Source organism: Pteropus vampyrus, unplaced genomic scaffold (assembly GCF_000151845.1).
Source record: "Pteropus vampyrus isolate Shadow unplaced genomic scaffold, Pvam_2.0 Scaffold352, whole genome shotgun sequence".
NCBI classification, from domain to species: Eukaryota; Metazoa; Chordata; class Mammalia; order Chiroptera; family Pteropodidae; genus Pteropus; species Pteropus vampyrus.
The window spans coordinates 913,118-933,964 of NW_011889133.1; the positions used below are offsets into that span (position 1 = coordinate 913,118).

General features: G+C 38.5%; 1 protein-coding gene across 1 annotated transcript in view; it reads right to left on the bottom strand.

Moving 5' to 3' along the window:
* Window positions 1-31: 31 nt before the first annotated feature.
* The window catches only part of LOC105304785 (fatty acid desaturase 2-like protein FADS2P1), a 24,527-nt gene continuing 3,711 nt past the window's right edge, over window positions 32-20,847 (bottom strand). The window contains exons 2-8 of the mRNA XM_011379063.1: window positions 11,587-11,701; window positions 8,815-8,927; window positions 5,837-5,949; window positions 4,796-4,892; window positions 2,886-2,965; window positions 1,536-1,660; window positions 32-39 (exon numbers count right to left, since the gene is read on the bottom strand). Of these exons, the coding sequence (XP_011377365.1) occupies window positions 32-39; window positions 1,536-1,660; window positions 2,886-2,965; window positions 4,796-4,892; window positions 5,837-5,949; window positions 8,815-8,927; window positions 11,587-11,701 (651 nt within the window). The remainder of the gene's footprint in view (window positions 40-1,535; window positions 1,661-2,885; window positions 2,966-4,795; window positions 4,893-5,836; window positions 5,950-8,814; window positions 8,928-11,586; window positions 11,702-20,847) is intronic.

A 20,847-nucleotide genomic window follows, 5' to 3' on the forward strand; every position in this document is an offset into this window, starting at 1 on the left:
AAGCTTCCTTCCAGAGGGCTGAGGATTTTCTTCAAAGACCTTTGGGAAAAGTCAACAAAATCATCAGGAGGTGAGACTCTAACGTAAAAGGAGCTACTCCATGGAATATTTGGTCTTGGTTTAGGGCATGTTGTCCTTTTAAGCTATACTTGAAAAATGTCTTTGCTGTCCAGTGGAGGAAGTCAAATGTACTGAATTGTTTTATAGCAGGTGAGTTCACGTTTTTTTTGTTTTGTTTTGTTTTGTTTTGTTTTTTTAATGGAGGGGATTGAGTTTTATGGAGGGGGATTTACTCTCTTCTGTAACCCCAATGGTCACCTTGCCTTTTCTCTAGTGATAAAAAAAAAAGCTTCTCTGAGTTTTTATAAGATAAAGCATACGATTGTATCCAACTCTTCCAATATCTACCTACCCATCTCATTTTATAATGTGAAAGATATTTTTCTAGGCCCTGGGGATACAGCAATGAAAGGACAGAGGTGAGACCTGTCCACGTGGAGTTCCTGGTATATCTTGGAGGACGCGTATTAAAGAATGTATTACCCAATATGTTATTTAGTCATGATTGTGGTAAAGGTCATGAACAAAGAGAACCAGGTGCTGCAATAGCATGTGATGGATTTAGTCATGGAGATCAGGGAAGACGAAGAGGAAGAAAAGGCATTTGAGATGGTCCTTGGAGTGTGAATGAAAATTGACAAGGCGATATGAGGGGAAGTGATAGTTTGGAAAAATATTCTAGGCAGAAGAAAAAGTGGCATAGGAAATGAAATGGTCAAATAGCAAATGAAGGAAGGCCAAGTATCTGGAGGGCAGAAAAGGGGGAAGGGAGTGGTAGAGAATCTGAAGCTGGAGTAGTATTTAGGGATGAGACTAGAATGGGCTCGGCCTTGTTGGCTTCATTCAACATAGTGTGTGTGTGTGTGTGTGTGTGTGTGTGTGTGTGTGTGTGTTTCCCAATCCTAAAAGGGAAAGAAAGTTATTAAGCCCAGGTCACTGGTTGTTGGTTTGACCAGTGCAATGTGTTCTAGGGAACTGTGAATGCTTCCAGATGAGTATGAATTTTCAGTTCCCTCAGGCCTCACCACTGTTGGTCAGTCACCTCTGAGGTCAGTAGACAGGGAATCAGTCATCCCTGACTGAGTCAGATAATTATGTCCTGCTGGACCCTGAAGGCATCTACGTTTGCAACGCTGGTCCAGATGATTCTAGAGTCTCTCCTACCATTTAAGTCCTATCACATGTAAAAGGTCAAAAAAGGCAAATGATACGCAGCCCTGTTTTTAAGAAGCTTGCAATTTAGTAGGGCAGCAAGGCATTTTCACTAAGAAGTGCCTAGAAAGCAGTAGGTAAATGGTAAGAATTGCTATCATTGATATTGTTGATGTTGTCTCCTGCAGAGTCATGTCCATGCTGGGCATACAGGTGCCTCTTAGTAAACAGTTGTTGGGTGAATGATTCACAAGCCAGTGGATAGTCTGGGAACTGGCAGTGAAAGAAAATGAGAGCTGTGAGTCGAGGGACTCTGTTATTACCTGAAAGTATCTCCAAACACCTGCAACAGGGCTTTTTCACATACTGCAATCCATGCTTGGCACACAGTGACCTCACCAGAGGTGCTACTTTGTGATAATCATGGCTTGGCATAATGGGGAACAGACTAAAAAACAGAAACAGGAGATATAAAACTTAGACCTATAGAGAAATGCAAAGGAGTTTTCTTTCTCCATTACTAAATAAAATTATATCAGCAATGCAGACCCAACTTTGACCTTGTACTTCTATTCCGGGAAGTTAGAAACTCTTGCCAAGTACTCTTATCTCTTAACTCTGTGAGCCCTGTGGGTGGCAAATGTTTGAGAAGTGCTAAGAGAATAAGTATTAGCTCCATCAAAAGTGTTTATATGTGGCCAGCTCAAATGAATGTATGAAGTTTTCTACCATTCTGAATTACCTAGAGAGCTGAAGATATCCACCCTCCCTCTCTGTCTCTGTCTCTCTCTTTCTCTGTTGATCTGCCTCCTGCATCATGAATAGATGAGTATTCAATAAGTTCTAGGCATGGTATATGAGGCAAAATCCTAGGACAAAAATAAGAAGTGAGGACAGATGGGTTTTTATCCAAAATTTTCACTAATCAGTCAGATGACTTTCTGGGTTTTTATCTTCTTTTTGAGAAAATATAAATAATACTTCTGTCTTGTTTTGCTGATTTTAAAGGACTAACATGAGACAAAGCATAAGAAAATCCCATGAATATGTATTAGATCTCTTTCCTTCTCTATCTCAAATTGGCTTAACCTAAGAGAATGTGGAAAGTGTTTCCAGCGGACATTCTGGAGAGACTGACACCCAAAGTGTTGGCATTTCCTCTTTTTTGAAGGCATGCTTGCCTGTGACCCATTGGTAAAGTATATCCAGATACCATTTGGAAATGGAAGCAGGGTCGGGATTTCGTTGTCGATTGTTTTGTAACTTCAGCTCTAAATATGTAGACACAGATAGGTATTTAAATTAAATTACAATTAAATTTCAACATAAGTTGGTTACCTAAGTGATACTTTTTTTTTTTTTTTTTTTTTTGGTTTTGCCAACAAACCAAAAGCAAAGAAAACCATCGACAATCCCCAAATCCACTGAAATCTGGAAACTGAATCACTGGCATTTTTCGAAGATTTCATTTCATTTACTCACAATTGTTACACCCTCATTTTTATTTCTTTCCTTCCTACCATTGATGTTAATAGAAAGAGAGCAGCCTTTTGAGAATTCCAGTTCATATTTTTCCTCTGAGATCTCAAACCTAGGGCTCTGCTCTGGACTCTACAGGAGGCTATTATAAGCGAGAGCCTTTGCTCCTATCATGGATTGTTTCTATCACTCGCTGTTGTTTGATTTGGAAGTTCAGGTGCCCAGTGAACCAGTCTTTGAAAAGGGACTGTTCAGTGTTACAGGTGGTCAAGACCTGCAAAGAAAAAGCTTACATCAGATATAAATAAGCTCAAGCATCAAACAGGGAAAATATTTATTTATTCTTCCATGAAGGCAATCATTCAAGAAGTGCTTGAGTATCTGTTTTGTGTAAGAAACTACGAGGAATAAAAAAGATACACAATCCCAGGTCTCAAGGAGCTTACAATTTAAGAAGGCAATAAGACCTTTAGCTAAGAAGTATGTATATGAGCAAATAGATATGAAAAAGTGTGTAGGATTGGAGCAGAGGCTCAGTCACCATTAGCCCTTGGGTACAGGAGACTATGGTGTCACAAATGAGGATTTTGGCAAATGGAAAGTTTGGCAGATTTAGTAGAGATTGTAGGGGTCAGAATACCATTTCCACCAAGTGGACCTGGAAGACTCGTGAATGGGGAAAAAGGCGTTTGAGAGTTCTAACAAAGAGTTCTGTGCACAGAAGTACGTTCAATGTTAAGTACTTTACTTAACTGGATGTATTTTACTTTATGCATTTAAAAAGCGTTATCTTGAGAAGGAGTTTGGAGGCTTCTCCAGACAGACTACCAAGATTAAGAACCCTTATGAATGCTATTTTACTCAATTCCTTTCGAAGGTTTAATTCTAGTTGGGGTTGTTGCCATTTCAAATGTTATTTTTGTGGTTATTCTATGTCATTGTTTCTAAAAGTGGATTTCAGAGAAACTTGGGGTCCTCTAGGACTTTTCTTTTTCACGGGATCTGCAAAGTCAAAACTAAGACATTTATTTGCCTTTTTTATTCTTATTCTCTCACACCTGTACCATGGATTTTTTCTGGAGGCTACAAACATGGAATGACATCATCACTCTGATGTTAAAATGTATTGACTTTATTTTTACTTAGTTAATAATAAGTTAATGATTAATTAGGAAATATTTTTGAATGTCTGAAATATAATTTCAAATAACATAGATATGAATGAATATAACCTATATAAACACAAGTTCTTTGAGGTTCTCAGTAACTTTTAAGAGTGTAAAATGGTTCTGTGGCCAAAAAGTTGGGAACCACTACTCTGTGCCCTATAAGAAGTCCACTGAATTTGGAAATGAGTTTGGAGAAGAAAGTGGTATTATGACTGAGTTCTCCAGTTAGTCATGGCATGGCTAGTGGAAGGCTTAAGAGGCAGGGGTGTTCTGCATTAGCCACAAATGTGGATCATTAACAGCATGCTTGAAGAGCATGCCATGTTTCCTCACTGGGCCTCTCTACACAATGACATGAGGTGAGTTCCAGGGTCCTTCTAGATGTGAAATTCATCCTGTAATTCGAGGAGTCTCAGATTCACTTGAAAGGCTGTGTCATGTGGGAGAACGGGTCAGTGATTGTTTTCTATAAAGTGCCAGATAGTAAATATTTTGATTTTCGGTCACGAGTACTCAATTCTGCTGTCGTAGCTTAAACGCATTCATAGGTGGTATGAAAATGTATAAACATGGCAGTGTTCTAATAAAACTTTACTTACAAAAAGAGGCAGTAGGCAGGATTTGGCCCTTGAACTGTAGTTTACCGACCTTTGATTTAGAACAAATGTTCTGAAATCAAACTACCCAGGTTAAAACTACTGGTACCACTTATTAGCAGTGTAATTTTATGCAGGTTATTTTTCTTCATGCCTCCATTTTATCCTTTGTCAAGAGGGCATAATTATAGCACTTATCTTATGTAGTTACATGCAAAGCAGTTGACAGTGCCCAATCTCCGGCAAGCTTTGGGTAAATATGAATTCTTATTATTGGTGGTAACCAGACTCTAAATCAGTATGCTTTAAAAGATCGTCTCCCAGGTGCTTCGTTATTACCTGAGTAGAGAACCAGTCTCGGTTCTCCCCTTCGCTCATTTTCATTGGTATGTGGCTCATCTGTGTAATATAGATAATCCAAGGACTTTCAGAACACCTTTTGGAGAATCAAAGGAAGAAGTGAAGACTCCTTGGGGTTTTATGGTTCCCATCACTGGGCTTGCATAAATGTTGGCAGAGCTGGCTGAGTATGGAAGGAAGTGCAGATGACTCAAAGGTTCCAATGAAATAGTGGTCATTATTTTTCTCTTTGAATGCCCTTTATATCTAGAAATGACTGACACCTTAGGCATTTGGTTACATTACCTGACTTGAGGCCTCATATGTGGGAGCAGTGCCCCAAAGTTTGCTGCAGTATTGGTGCAAGGAACAAAAAATGCCTAGTTAATTAGGGCACATGCAAAGTGATTGACAGCCTGGGCTTTGTCATCAGATAGAGCTGCATTCAAGTTCTGATTTGACACTGCCACTGGCCCTTACTTGCTCTGTAGCCTTGGGCAGGTGGTTTAATCTCTCTGAGCTTCAACTTCCTTAGCAGGAATAGAAAATGATACTGTCTACATTACAGGATTGTGGGAGGGTTACATCAAATAAGATAACACATGTAAAGCCTTTAGCAAAGTGCCTGATGCATATTAGATATCATCTATTATCTTTATTATTGCGTGGGATTTAGAATAATAATGTGAAATACTAAGGGTAGAATAAATTGAGAAGTTGAAGGGGGTTATTCAGTGGAAAGTTATTTTGGTTTTGGGAAAATTTTTAGTCATAAAATAACTTAAAAATAATTCCTTTCCTTCCATTATCTTTGGCAAGGATTATGATGGCAACTGGATTACAGTTTTAAAAGTTTTGGGGATCAGAGAGAATAGTGCAATTGAGAATTAAGAAAATAGAAGGTTGAACAATCTTTTTTCCCTAAAGAGCTCTTCTTATTCAACTATTTCAACTCCCCTCACCCATTTTCCCGGGTACAGGGAATGGGGCATGGTGTCATAATCTCATGCTAATCACACAAAGATTAAATAAAGAATTTACTTGACAAAATACATGAGCAGCAAGGTTCCAAAGACTCCATAGAAAGGACCAAATGTGACAATGTAGCAGATGTAAAAACTGCTGACCCAGGCAATGTCTTGCAGAAAGAAATGCTTGAAAATTAGAAATGGCTTCACGTCCCCTTCATGGGCTTGGGCCATTTCACGTACTGGCCAAATCTCATGTTCCATTAATTATACGCTCTATCTGGAAGGGACCGAGCATTTTCATTTTTCATTTTCTACCTGTTTTAGCTTCAGAGAATGAGTCAAGTTACTCGCCACCCAATACCTTTGGAAGCACATTGCTACTATGTAGTCTAGGTTGAAATGTACAGGCATGAAGAAGAAAACCTCAGCTGAAAAAGAACAAGAATAAAAAGATGGTGAATAAATGAGCAGCATGTGACCTCAGTGCAAGTCTACAGGAGTTTCTCCTTAACATGCCACCCCTGCAGTGTGCCCCCTGAGAAGGTGAACAAGGCGAAGGTCCACACCACATTCTCAACTCCACGGTGTTTTCTGAGTCTTTGAGGCTGAACCAGGAATTCGGTTCACGCTCCCCCGAGGAGACTAGGGAAGCTTTGAAGATCTGAGTCATTCTGGATGGGAATGACTATCCTCTATCTATTATCTATCTATCTATCTATCATCTATCTATCATCTCTCTCTCTCTCTCTCTCTCTCTCTCTCTCTCTCTCTCTCTCTCTCTCATCTATCTATCTATCTATCTATCTATCTATCTATCTATCTATCTATCTATCTATATCTATCATCATCTATCCATCTTCTTCATCATCATCATCTATCTATCTCTACCTATTTATCATCTATCTGTCTGTCTCTGTTTACCAAAATATCTTCTACAGCTGTATGTAAGCCATGGGAACAGCTCATTTTCCTACACATAGAAGTACTACAGGTGCCTTTTATTCTTGGGCCTCTACTGTTTCTGGCATCATACTGTAAATGTGTCACCATTCTTTCCCTATCTCTCTTTCCTCTCATTGGGAATTTGATTCGTTTTCTAGGGGTATTCTTAGTTAATATAATCTGTGCTCAGTGCATGAAGACTGCAAATACCCTGGGAGGAGGCATGGAAATAATGGTTATATCTCTAGTAACTAGCAGACATTCAATAAATGTTTAATTGAATGGATGAATGAATGAATAACTCACATCTCACTCTATATTTTTGCTGTATGTTCACTCAGTTACACCATGGAATGCTTTTCCCATTCTTTTGATATCTTCCCACCTACATGAATTTATTCTCTTATTTGGAAGGATAGTAGTCTTTCCTTCTTGCATTGTCAGAAATAAAAAGAAATATCATGATGATGAATAATAGCAGCTCTTTGCAGTTACTCTCAAACTTACAAATATTAAAGTGGTGGTAAATGGGAGTAGATGAAAAATGCTTGGGAGCTGGCACATCTAGGTGAAAGGCTGAATTTGAGCATCACTCCAAAGGAAGACTCGAAGTCTTTCAGATGCATGGTACTTGGCACATAGAAGATTTCATTTATGCTTATTGAAGGAATGAATGTTTGAAGATGACAATAGAAAGATTGGCAGTAAAATGGAAAGATAGGAAAATTTCAGGACTCATCAGAACTATTTTTTTTATCTTAAAAACAATTTTAAAGTTTAAATAATTTTAAGTGATATTTTGTACAGTAGCTTTAAAACTATATTATATAGAGCCCCAAGATTCTAGGGATATGTCCCAAGAGCAGCTGTAAAACTCGGAGAGGTGACCTTTATCTTTTGTGAAGCTCTAAAGAAGGCACTTCTGGAGAAGATCAAGCTGCTTTATGAACTTCAGTGGATAAATCTCCCTTTCTTAGGGGAGACAATTAGAGAAACCAAATGCCACAATTTTAATGATGAACACAGAGTTTACAAACATCAGAGAGGTCTAGACTTTTGTGGAGCCATGATCAAAAGCAAATGATTCATGATCACAGCCAAGGATTTTGTTTTTCAAAATCTAGGCAAGAGATTTTGTTTCCTAAGTCAACTGGTAAAAAGGGCGAGTCTCCCAAAGCTGGGAAAACTTATTTTCTAGAAATTGTACAATTTTTGGTTTATGTACCATAAAACTCAGGCAGCAACTGACAAGATTGCACTCTTATTTTTATAAAATTCCTAAATTCTTCTAGAAGGAGATAGCAGCCTCTTCCTAAGTGTCTGACTCTCAGGATCCATCATTTTCCCTTGAGGAGACACCTTTCTGTAGATATCCTTATACCTCCTGTGTTGAAAGAAAACTTCCTTCTAAGAAACTTGGTGATTGTCCTTTACATAATGACTTTAATAGGAGGTTTTAAAAAATTCAACCAGTGAGAAATTGTGGAGTTGAACTTTCCTCTCCTTTTTACTGTTGTTTAAGAAGTCCAAATTAGAGGTGGGATCTATGAGTGTCTTACAAGGCATTTGGGCTATGGTTTGTGTATAAATGAACCAAAGTGAACTAAAAAAAACTGAGCTAAAATTAATTGAAATAACTAGATATTTAGATGCTGTGATTAGTTGAATGTACAGACCTGTCTCTTCTGGGGGAACGTCTCCGTGTCCTTATTAACCTTTGAAGAGACATTGCCACCCTCAGTCTTCCAGTTTCACTATCTAACATTGGTTTGTGTTGCCTCAGATCTATGGGCAGTAAGTAGGCAGGGATCTGTTTGTCACCAGGATTGCTTAAGCAGAGAGGTATGGGTTATCACATTGATTATACTAAGAGATTGGACTGAATAACTTCTAAGGACATAGAGTCCTGCACTTCACATCTCCTTCTAATTGTACAGCCCCTGATTTCAATTATTTCAAATCTATATCCTGGACTTAAAAAGAGAGATGTTCTCAGAACATGCGTGAAGCTGGAACCTCCAGCTTGATCTTTCCAAGACAAGGCTATGGGACTTTCTAAGAAGCACTTCCAGGAACATTTTTGGTGCTTTAAATTTCTAAACATACCTTGACAGGTTGCAAATCTCCAAGCACAAAAAGAGGGCCCCAGTCAATAGTGGAGTCTTTCCCATAAACGTTTAATTTGACATGATGCTGGAAGTGGCGGTAATTCCACCAATCTGCCCTGAGGAGAAGAGAGAGTTCATTAGCTGTGAAGAGATTCCCCTCCCGAAATATCTTTCACTATCAGAGTTTTCTTCATGCATCTCCAAAGTCAAAATGAGACATCTGAGCTTCTCAAACTTGCTCCCACTGCTGGGTCACAGAATGATTCACTAGATAGAGGCTCCCAAAGCCTACAAACAAATGATTATCTGATTCAGGAACATAAATTCAGGCTCAAACAACTTCTGATAATGAAGAATCATAAAAATTTGTTGAAATGAAAGGTTTTTCCATCCTTCTGTTTTTTTGATTTTCATTTTTAAAAAAATGTGAAGGCAGAGAGTGTTTGTATTTTGTCCAAAAAAGAAACCTCATCTCCAAAACTTTAATTGGTTCTAAGGAAAAAAATGACCTCAGGGATCCTACTTCAGTGAATATTTCAAAGAATCATGGATCCGAAGTAATCTCCTAGGGGGCTTGGCTCAGATCATTGCATGTCCAGGTTTCAATGCTCTTGTATAAAAATAAATGAGAATAAAAATATGATGAAAAGCTTGAATCAACCCTGATTTGGGTAGTTTGTGATTTTATCTCTTCAAATTAAAGTCTGAAGATCTTAAAAGAGCAAAGGATTTAGAGGTACATCAACCTAGTTTCATATACTAGATGTATAAATTAGATGTATAAATACTGCTGTGTGTTGGACAATGAAGATCTAAAACAGGTATAGACCTGTTATAGAGAGATGTCAAATACACAATAAAAACCAAATGCTGCCTATTCTTCTGGAAATGATTAACACAATAGGAGAAAGTAGGAGAAATTGAATATTCAATGTGCCACCATTTTACATATAACATCTCATGTCTTCCCAGCTGCCATCATTGCCACCTGCGTTTTCCAGCAGTCTAGGTTTTGCAATCCTCAACTGTTGAACAGAATCATCTGAACTTCCTTGCCCACTCTTCTTCTTTAACTTCGTTTTTATCTATTCTGCTGCATATTTTCCTTTATTTATTTACAGTCCCACCCTTCCAGGACTTATTAGGCTTGCTAGATTCCTCTAGCTTTCCAGCAGAATCTTTGAATAAGTATGAATCTCTGAATTTAGCCTTCTATGAGCAAAGCAGACACCTCCTAAGAATATTCCCATTCGTGATTCTACAGGGCACATCTTCATTTTTAAATGCATGATCCTTCTTCTGTGAGATGGTTCCTTAACAGGGTGCCAGAGATTGAGCCAACTCATTTATTGTACAGAGAAGAGGTCACCAACGCCAAGAACAGTAACTGGTCTGAAATCATCAGGAAGTCAGTGATAGATGCTGGACTTAAACCTATGCCTCCTGACACCGAGTTTTGTGCTCAAACACTAAATATCTACATACATATATCTGGATAAATAAAAGGTAGTCATTCATTGTTTAAAAGAGTGTTAGTCTCTGGAGGTAATGATCTACCAGAAATTTTCTTTAGTACATCTATGTGGAGATACAAATGTATATACATGTGTATATACAACTAAAGAATATTTATGGTAGATCATCAGACAATGAAAGATTATCTTATAGCTCTTAGCGATTAGCGAATTTTCTTTTATCCTTAGAGAATATTTTTAAGAAAAGCAATTACACTTTGCATTATCATCCTTTTTAAACCTGGGCCTCCTGCCCTAAATGATGTGGATATATCTGGAGGTTTGTCAATTACCAGTGCCTTTAACTATTAATAATCTTCCAATAACTCTATGACATTGTTACTATTGTTGTTGCTATTTTACACACAGAGAGAAGCTGAGTTGCAGAGAGGTTTGGTAACTGCCCTAAACCCATATAACCTGTGGCACAGCTGGGTTGTAGTCCAAGATGTCCACTCTCACAGCCCACCGTTCCAAACTCAGAGCTATGCTTCCTGATACAGCCTTGGAGGATGCATGTGGACCTAAGGGGTGAGCTTAAGTGTTTGTCCCAGGTCTGCACATAATCAGTTCTGTACCCTCAGATGCCCTCTGTCCCTCTGTGAGTTTATATCCTCATTTCTTAAAGGGGAAATATAATACTTATTCTATTTGCCTCCCAGTGATAGATGGATCAGCCCTTTGTACAAATAATTTCAAAAAGAAATTATACAAATATAGGCTGTTTAAAAAAATTACAAACAAAAGAAAATGCTCAATATTAGAGAAAATCCCTTTAAGCTTTGTGTAAAACCATCCTAGTGAAATTTTAGTCTCATAGAGACCCTGTCTTTTGGAAGACAGTATTTAGAATATGTCACATCTTTCATTTAGCAGCTATTTGTGGAATTCCTACTACATGTTTGATCCTGTACTGATGAGTCCTGAGGATACAAGGATAAGCAAAATAAACATATTCTCTGCTGTCATGGAACTTAATTTAGCAGGAATATAGACATTAAACAAATAATTACAAGCAATCACTGAAAAAAATTATGTTTAAGTTGCCTGACATGAAGTAGATGTCTATATAGACATGGAATTACTGTTTGGCACAGGGTCAAAAATTTCATTCCTTTGTTTCACAGAGGTTTCAGAGTTCTAAGTGGGAGGATGACCTTGTTTTGAAATATGTGGAGTCCATGCTACTGCAGGCCCACACAGGCATGATGGCAGGCCTCTCACAGAAAATGAGAAGTTGAGTCCCAGGACCTCACTCATGTTTTTGTTTCTCTTCTGGCTGAGCTCTCCTGAGGCAAGCTCTCTGATAAGCAGTGGCTTAAGGTCCAATCGAACCATGTCAAGGTTTGGGTGCATAGCTCTGAAGACATCCTGTAAAAATCAGAGAGAACTGTTAGAGGCTTATAAGGGACATTTTTATCCAAACATCAGTCCCCTCTCTTACCTCATCCTCTGCTCATCTTGGGAACCAGCACAGGTTCTTTTATAGAGAATTTGCTTTTAACTCCAGGCTGATACTTCAAGTTGATCGAGGAAATTACAAAAGCTTGGATCCACCTACTGAATGCACTGCTTCACTAAGCAAGTCCAATGTAACCAGGTTATCCCCAAGCATTGGAAGAGGCTGCTTTCTATGTTACTGAGCATCAGAAGAGATAAATCTGTAAAGTACAGCATCAGGCTTGGTGTGGAAGTTGCTCACACTACCTGCAGCATGCGGCAACCAATACTGGCTATGCAAACCATGTCTCCCATCAAAGTCTGCCTCTTGGGTCTTAGGACCTGGGAAATGAGACGCTTAGATTATGTTATTCCTCCCACCTCAAAAAAAAAAAAAAAAGAGGTTAAAGTTGATGATGGTTGCTTAAGACAAATGCGTAAGAGTGTGGGAGCATAGCCATTGAGTTCTGGCTTTTCTGAAGTAGCACACTCTGGGCTAAGTTTAGAGCTGAAAGAGTCTCATCACTCTTCTAAAAAAAAACCCCTAAGGCAGTCCCTGCAGGGGCTAGTGACAGCCAGGCACAGAATTAAATAAGTCAACTGTATTTTTCCATTTCAGGTCCCATGCTAAGTAGCAACTCCAAGTAGCTATGAGAGCAGTGGTAGCTCCTATATCCTGCTTATATATAGAAGTAAGAAATAGTCTCTTCCTACTCAGGGATTTAAACAGTTTTTAGGGAGGGAGGATTCTTCAAGAGGAAGACACTGGACTTTCTTTTTTGGGAAGGAAGCGATTAAAAATGAAGAACTATAACCAAGGTTGTAATTTGAATACATGGAAACCATGCACATTACTCTGGAGTGTTGGTATTGCATAGTATGGATTAAGAAAGTGGACCCTGAAGCTGCCTTCCTATATCTAAATTCTGGCTTTGCTACTTACTAGCTGTGTAATTGTGGATGTCTCTTGACCTGTTCTCTTTTCTTTTCTCTAACATGGGAGTGATGAGAGTAGCTGCTCAGTTCAAAAAGTTATTATAAAGAAGTGCATCGATTAGAATCTAATTGGCATATAGTAAGTTATCAATACATGTTAGCTATCTTTCTTATATACTTACTACCTACTTTTTCTTCAAGACAGCAACTCAGAGATTTGATTCCTACACTCCAATGCTTAATGTGGTTGAACTCTGAATTATTTTAGCGAATATAATAAATTATTCATCTTCAAGTCATAAAGCAGAGTGATGTCAGAAGCACAGCGGCCTGAGAGATCTCCCTGCATCTCTCTTGAAATAACAAGCCGAACATCTATAACTCAGCAAATAACACCTAACCTGCACACAGGCATGTCTGAGAGATCCTGAGTGTCAGAGCACCCAAAGGTGGGCAAATCAGTGTGAGAATGGGAGGCAGATTAGGACTGTGAAACAAAGGAGCTGCATTATATTGTGGAGCTTCCTGCGGGGGCTGGGGGTGGGGTGGGGAATGGACATTTCAAGGCCAGGTTTGGCCCTGGAGCAGTGCTGCCTGAGTGATCAGCATATTCCATGCAGTGAAGCCCAGGGATCAGGACAGAGAGCAGGGCAGAGAATGAGTGTGGAGGGGCAATTGTCATTGCCAAATGAGAGGCGAGTCTCAGAGCCTGGCTGTATCTCCTTCCCAACCCAGAGTGCACTCTTCCTTCCTGGCCCCATATCCTCTCAGGGCTACCTTGGTTATAGTTTTTATTTTTAATCACTCCCTTCCCAAAATAGGAATTCCAGTGTCTTCCTCTTGGAGAATCACCCCCTTTCAAAAACTGTTCAGGGGAATTTGTGCAGCCAGTATGGAAACATAACGACAGCTGGTACCAGAGACAGGAGTGATGATATCAGAGCCAGACAGCCGAAACCCGGGGGACGGCATTAAGGGAAGGGAAACAGCCACACATACTGCAGACCTCTCCCAATCAACCCTACCCTCGCCCAGTCAGGCTGAGCCAGAAGAAAGCAGCAGAAATTTGCACATGACTGTTGAGATAGTATTGGGGCTTCAGGACCTCTTCAGAGACTCAGACCTTCATTGCTCAGCACACCGGTTCACAGGGGTGGTACCCTGAGACCGAGGGACCTGATTGCAGAGGTACACAGGCACATACCAGAAATGATAGGGCATTTTTAGCCTCAAATCAGAGATCCAAGAGGCTTAGATGCCACCTACTGGAAATCAAAAGAATCTCACCCCCCGTCCCCCCCCACCCCGCCCCCGCACTGCCACTTATAAGCTTCCTAAAGAGAGATCACTACATAATAAATTTTTCTAAAAGGAAAAAAAAAAAAAAAAAAAAAAGCAGCGTACACTCCCATTAATGCCAAGGCAGAAAAATGGTCCATGAAACAGCATGAACAACCAAGGTGACAAGGCATCTCAGAAAGAAAAACATTTCCAGAAAATAAGCTCAAAGACTATAAATATGCATTTTATGACAGAGAATTCAGATTGCACTTCTGAAGAAACCCAATGAGATGCAAGAAAATTCTGACTGACAAGTCCAAGAAATTGGAAACAAAGCAAACGAACAAAATGAATACTTTACCAAGGAGACTGAAACCATAGAAAATAACTAAATAGAAATTCTGGAGATGAAGATATTAAAAAAGATGAAGAATGAAATAACAAACTTAGAAGATAGATCTGACCAGATGGAGGAAAGAATTAGTGAGATCAAAGACAGAAATGACACAGATGGAAGAAGAGAGAGACTTGAGAATGAAAAATAAGCAGAGAACTCTACAAGAACTATCTGACTCCATCAGAAAAAGCAACATAGGGTAATGGGTATACCAGAAGGAGAAGAGAGGAAGAAAGGAACAGAGAGCGTATTCAGACAAATAGTCAATGAGAATTTCTCAAACCCATGGAAATGCCTGGATCTTTGAATCCAAAAGCAAACAGGACACACAATTATCTCAATGCAAAAAGCCTTCTCTAAGACATTTTATATTAAAATTGTCAAATTTAATGACGATGAAAGCATTCTCAAGGCAGCCAGGGAAAAGACAGTAACTTATAAAGGAAAACTCATTAGACTATCATTGGATTTCTCAGCACAAACCTTATAAGAAAGGAAGGAGTGGAACCAAATATTCAAACTATTGAAAGAGAAACTACCAACCAATAATAATATATCCACCCAAGCTCTCCTTTAGATATGAAGGAGAAATAAAATCCCTTCCAGACATAGAAAAGCTGAGGGAATTCTCCACCACAAGGCTGCATTACAGGAAATACTGAAGGGGGTCGTTCCACTAGAAACAAAATGACAAATAAAAATACACAACTGTGAGTAAGATGACTCACAGACAGATAAAAGCAGGAATGTGCAACCCTTACTGAGAACAGGGTCTTAAAAGCTTAAATGTCGCATAATGGTTAAAGGCTAAACACACACACACACACACACACACACACTCTCTCTCTCTCTCTCTCTCTCTCTCTAAAAGGAGAAAAAGATAATAGCTACTGCAACTTCAAAATGAATGTTCAGCATATACGGCAATAATCTGAGACAATAAAAGCAAAAAAAGGAAGAGAGTAAAGATCCAAATCTGCAAAAAGGATGGAGACAAGGCGAACATGGAAGAAAATGGACTACTGGATGTATATAACTATCATTTGCAAAACTTGATGGTAATCATATACGAAAAATCCAGACCTGAGACATATGACATCAAACAAGAAGGAACAGGGAGAAAAATCCATGAAACACCACCTAATTAAAATAACAGACGAAAACACAAAGACAAAGAAACAATGGAAACTTCGAGCTATCAGAAAACAGAGATAAAATAGCTATGGGAAAACCTCATATTTCAATAATCACCCTTAATGTAAATAGACTGAACTCATCAAAAAAAAAAAAAAAAAAAGGCACAGAATAGACTGGATCCAAAAACAAAACCCAAACACATGCTGCTTTCAAGAGACACATCTCAGCTGCAAGTACAAATATCGACTCAAGATGAAAGGGTGGAAAACAAAAATCCAAGCAAACGGCATCCAGAGAAAAGCAGGTGTAGCTGTATTTATATCTGACACACTAGACTTTGAGGTAAAAAGCATAAAGAGATACAATGATGGACACTTCGTAATGATAAAAGGAACTATTATACATCAAGAACACCTAATATTTATTAATATTTATGCTCCCAGTCAGGAAGCACCAAAATATACAAAGCAACTACTAATAGTACAAAAGGGAGAAACTGACAAAAACACATTTAGAGTAAGGGATATAAATACCCCATTGTCAGCTATAGATAGATCATCCAAGCAGAAAATCAATAAGGAAAATATCATCCTAAAATGGCACACTAGAACAATTGGACATAATTGACATTTACAGAGCCCTTCATCCCAAAACAGCAGCTTATACATTATTCTCTAGTGCACATGGAACATTCACAAGGATAGATCATATGTTGAGCCACAAAACTAGCCATATCATTTTTAAGTGTTTAAGAAGATTGAAGTCATACCAAGCATATTCTCTGACTATAATGCTTTGAAATTGGAGATCAACTGTAAAAAGAAAGCAGGAAGAACCCCAAATATGTGGAGATTAAACAACATGCTTTTGAAGAATGACTGAGTCAGAGAAGAAATCAAACCAGAGATCAAGAGATACATAGAAGCAAATGAGAATAAAAGTACAACATATAAAATCTTTGGGAAAACAGCAAAAGCAGTAATAGCAGGAAAATTCCTATCCTTACAGGCCTATCTCAAGAAACAAGAATGAGCCCAAATAAACAACCTAACATTACATCTTAAAACACTAGAAAAAGAACAAATGAAGTCCAAAGTCAGCAGAAGGAAGAAAATAATCAAAATTAGAGCAGAATTAAATGCAACTGAGAAGGAAAAGAGGATAGAAAAAAATTAATGCAACGAAGAGCTGGTTCTTTGAAAAGGTTAATAAAATTGACAAACCCCTGGCTAGATTCACTAAAGAAAAAAGAGAAAAGACGCAAATAAACAAAATCAGGGATGAAAGAGGGGAAATAATGACAGACACTGTAGAAACACAAAGGATCAGACAAGAATACTGTGAAAAATTATATAACACCAAATTTAATAACATAGAAGAAATGGACAAATACTAAGAAAGATACAACTTTCCTAGACTGAATCAAGAAGAACTGCAAAATCTAAATAGACTGATCAGCAGTATGGAAATTGAAACAATCATCAAAAAGCTACCAAAAAGTAAAAGTCCAGGACCAGATGGCTTCACCAGTGAATTCTACCAAACATTCAAAAGAGATTTAATACTTATTTTTCTCAAGCTCTTTCAAAAAATTGAAGAAGAGGCAATACTTTCTAACAAATTTTATGAAGCCAACATTACCTTGACACCAAAAGCTGGTAAATCAACACACACACACACACACACACACACACACACACACACACACACACACACAAACTATAGACCAATATTTCTTATGAACACAGATGCAAAAATCTTACATAAATACTAAGTAAATGGAATACAACAACATATTAAAAAGATTATACACTATGATCAAGCAGGCTTCATCCCAGGGGCACAGGGATGGTCAACATATGCAAGTTGATTAATGTGATTTAACATATAAACAAAATAAAGAATAAAAATCATATGATCCAATAGATATAGAAAAAGCGTTAGACAAAATACAGCATCCATTTATGATTAAAAAACTTAATAAAATGTGTACAGAAGAGAAGTACCTTAACATAATATAAGTCATATATGACAAACCCTCAGCTAACATCATACTTAATGGTGAAAAACTTAAAACCTTCCCTTCTAAGATCAGGAACAAGACAAAGCTGTCTACTATCATTTCTATTGTTCAATATAGTATTGGAAGTCCTAGTTAGAGCAATCAGGCAAGGGAAAGAAATAAAAGGCATCCAAATAGGGAATGAAGAAGTCAAATTTTCACTTTTTGCAGATGACATGATTCTCTGTATAGAAAACCCTAAAGACTCTACTAAAAAACTGTTAGAAATAATAAATAAATACAATAAAGTTTCCAGATACAAAATCAATGTTCAAAAATCCATGACATTCTTGTACTTGAAAAATGAATTTTCATTAAAAAATGAAAAAAATAATTCCAATTGAAACAAAAAGAATAAAATACCTAGGAATAAACCTAATGAAACAAGTGAAGGAGCTATGCACTGAAAACTATAAGAGACTGTTAAAGAAATTGAAGACGACATGAAGAAATGAAAAGATATTCATGTTCAGGGATTGGAAAAATCAACAGTTAAAATGACCTATTACCTAAAGCATTATACAGATTTAATGCAATCCCCATCAAATCATAAAACAATTTTAGATCTATCTGAGAACTGCCTGTGAGCCTGCGTATAAGAAGGTGCTTATACAAACACGTTTAATGGTTACCAGAGGGAAAGGGAGGAGGGGGGAGGTAGATAAGGGTCAAAAGATGGTGGTGAGGGAAGGAGATTCGACTTTGTGTGGTGAACACACAATGCAATATACAATACTTGAAACCTATATAATCTTATTAACCAATGTCACCTCAATAAGTTTAATAAAAAGAGAAGATGCTTATGTAATGAATAAAGTTAGTTGAAAGGATGCAATATCGACTCTTTAGACTTACTTCACCTAGATTCGATGATGTAAAAAAGGCTTTGTATCTGCTAGACCCGGTCCAGGCTCTACTGTCCATTCTGCTTCTGCATACCTCCTCTGACCCCGTTGGAAAATTCTGAACTATAAGATTTCAAAGATGTTTTTTAGCTGTCACATTCCATGATTCTAAAACATAGTTCCCCTAACCAGGAAGAGTCATTCAGTTAACAAGGAGGTGATTAAAGTATGTCAGGATGATCCATGCTAAAAAATAACATTCTGCTTGTTGTTTTGGAGCAGATTAAGATGAAAAACGTTATGGTGGATCAAGATCAGAGTGTAAAGGAAAGGTAAACTTTTGCAATTTAATTTCACTCTGAGCAGTCATCAGGAGTCCTGGAACAGTGTGCTGACAATAACATTCTTCTGAGTTCATTGTTTCTTCTGATCCCCAGCCAGGTTCACAGATTGATACTGTGATAATAGATACTGAAGACTCACAGAGTCTTCCAGAATAGCATTGCCCTGCTCTCTGGAACTCTTTTCATTGTACTGATGGGCAGTTCAACAAAGAAGTTTAGGTAGTCTTAGAATATTTGATTTAAAAGAATTTCCTGTTGGAGACTGAATACTGAATAAGTTGTGAAATCCCCATCTTGATAGACCTGCAAAAACAGGTTCTGTTATCACCATTCTTAGATAAGTATGCGTCTGCTGAAGGGGATAAAATAAAGGGGAGAATAGATATGGGCAACACTGATCAAGTGTATCCTATGTATAAGGTGCCCTATGGGCCAATTCGTAATCATCCCCTTAGTTCTGTGAGGTTCCACTGCTGCTGCTGTAAAGGTAAAAACACCAACTCTTGGGAAGAAGCAACGTCTTGTCCCAAAGGCCACAGTGACTGGTGAAGCCAGGATTGGAACTCAGGGCTCTGGATTTTAAAGCCATGTCGCTGAGAAGATCCATTCTAGCCAATTGTCTTTTTGAAAGGCCTCTTAAGAGAAGAGCAACACCAGACTGTTTGGGGGTGCTGCTAAATCAGTGTGTATTTGTTGAACAGATAGTAACGGTGTCTCTCCACTTTAGATTTAATCACATGAATCACTTTGCCTCTGGCTTCAACCTAACCTCTCTAGGCTCACATTTCACCACACACTTCTTTCAGAATGTTGTCCCCTGGATCTCTCCCCATTCAATAAGCAGCATCCCCTCTGTGGTTCTGAAGCTTTGCACAAACTGTCCCCTTTGCATTTAATGCTTTCCTACATTTTCTCTACACAGAAGTCCCTCTTCGCCCTTCAAGATCCAGATGAAACATTGCCTCCCCTAACGCACTCAGGAAAATTATTCATGATTTCCTTTGGGCTCCCATGACACTTTGTTCCCAGAAATTTTCAAATTATGTTGGAAGGAATCTGTGTATTCATCCCTTCTCCAATGGTTTTTGAATTTCTTGAAGACTGGGACAATGTACTGTTGATGAAATTATGCATACCATTTATCGCTATGCCTGGAACATGGCATGTGATCAATGGATGCTTACTGAATTAGGAAAAGGGTGAACGAATAGATGCATATAGGGTTTTTCTAACAGGGAGAAAGTTGGGATAATCAAAGTGTTAAGCTCAGAGGATACAGGTCTTAAGAGATACCCTCAGCATCTCTCATGTTCTGACCTTTTTGCTGCCTGAGCATCTCTCATTTTCGCCTGTTAGCCTTTTGATTTCCTTCTGAACGTCATCTCTACTCTTTAACCTGTTTGTAAGTTTGTATCATAGCTTATCTCAAACCTGGTTATTTCCAAAACAATACTAACACGGGAAAGATGTGATTGTTAATTTGCTTTCACAAATAGCTTTGAAAATCCTACTACTCTTTTGCTTTAATTTAATGGAGGATGAAGAGAAGTGCTTTACTGTAAAAGCTGGATGGTCCCTCGTGGAGGAGAATGCAAACTCAGAAGGCCTGGAACGAAATCCTGCCTTTACAACTTAAATACCGTGTCCAGGTTGTGCCCTGCACACAGGCGCCCAGCCAGAGGGATGTGTATGGATTGAACTCCAGCAGGCACTTTGTTTGCCAAATCTTGGTGCTGTAGCCACCCAAAGCATGTGCCTTCCTCATTCACGCTAAAGCACAGTGTAGGGCAGCAGAGGAGTAGGCTGTTTTATATTGGGGAAATTACTTAATTGGGAACTGAGGGTACACGGTAAAGGGCATCATGCTCTCCAGGGAAGGAGGGCAAAACATAAAGACAGAGAATCTGAGGCTAAATGTTCACTCTACAACTTAAGACGTCTGTGTCTTTATGAGCCTGAGTACCCTCCGGATCTCTCATGTTCTGACCTTCTGTTCTGGTCTCTGTGTGCCAGCCCTGGAGCCATGGCTGCACCTGCCTAGAGCAGGAAACTTGTTCTTCTTTACATACTGTTCT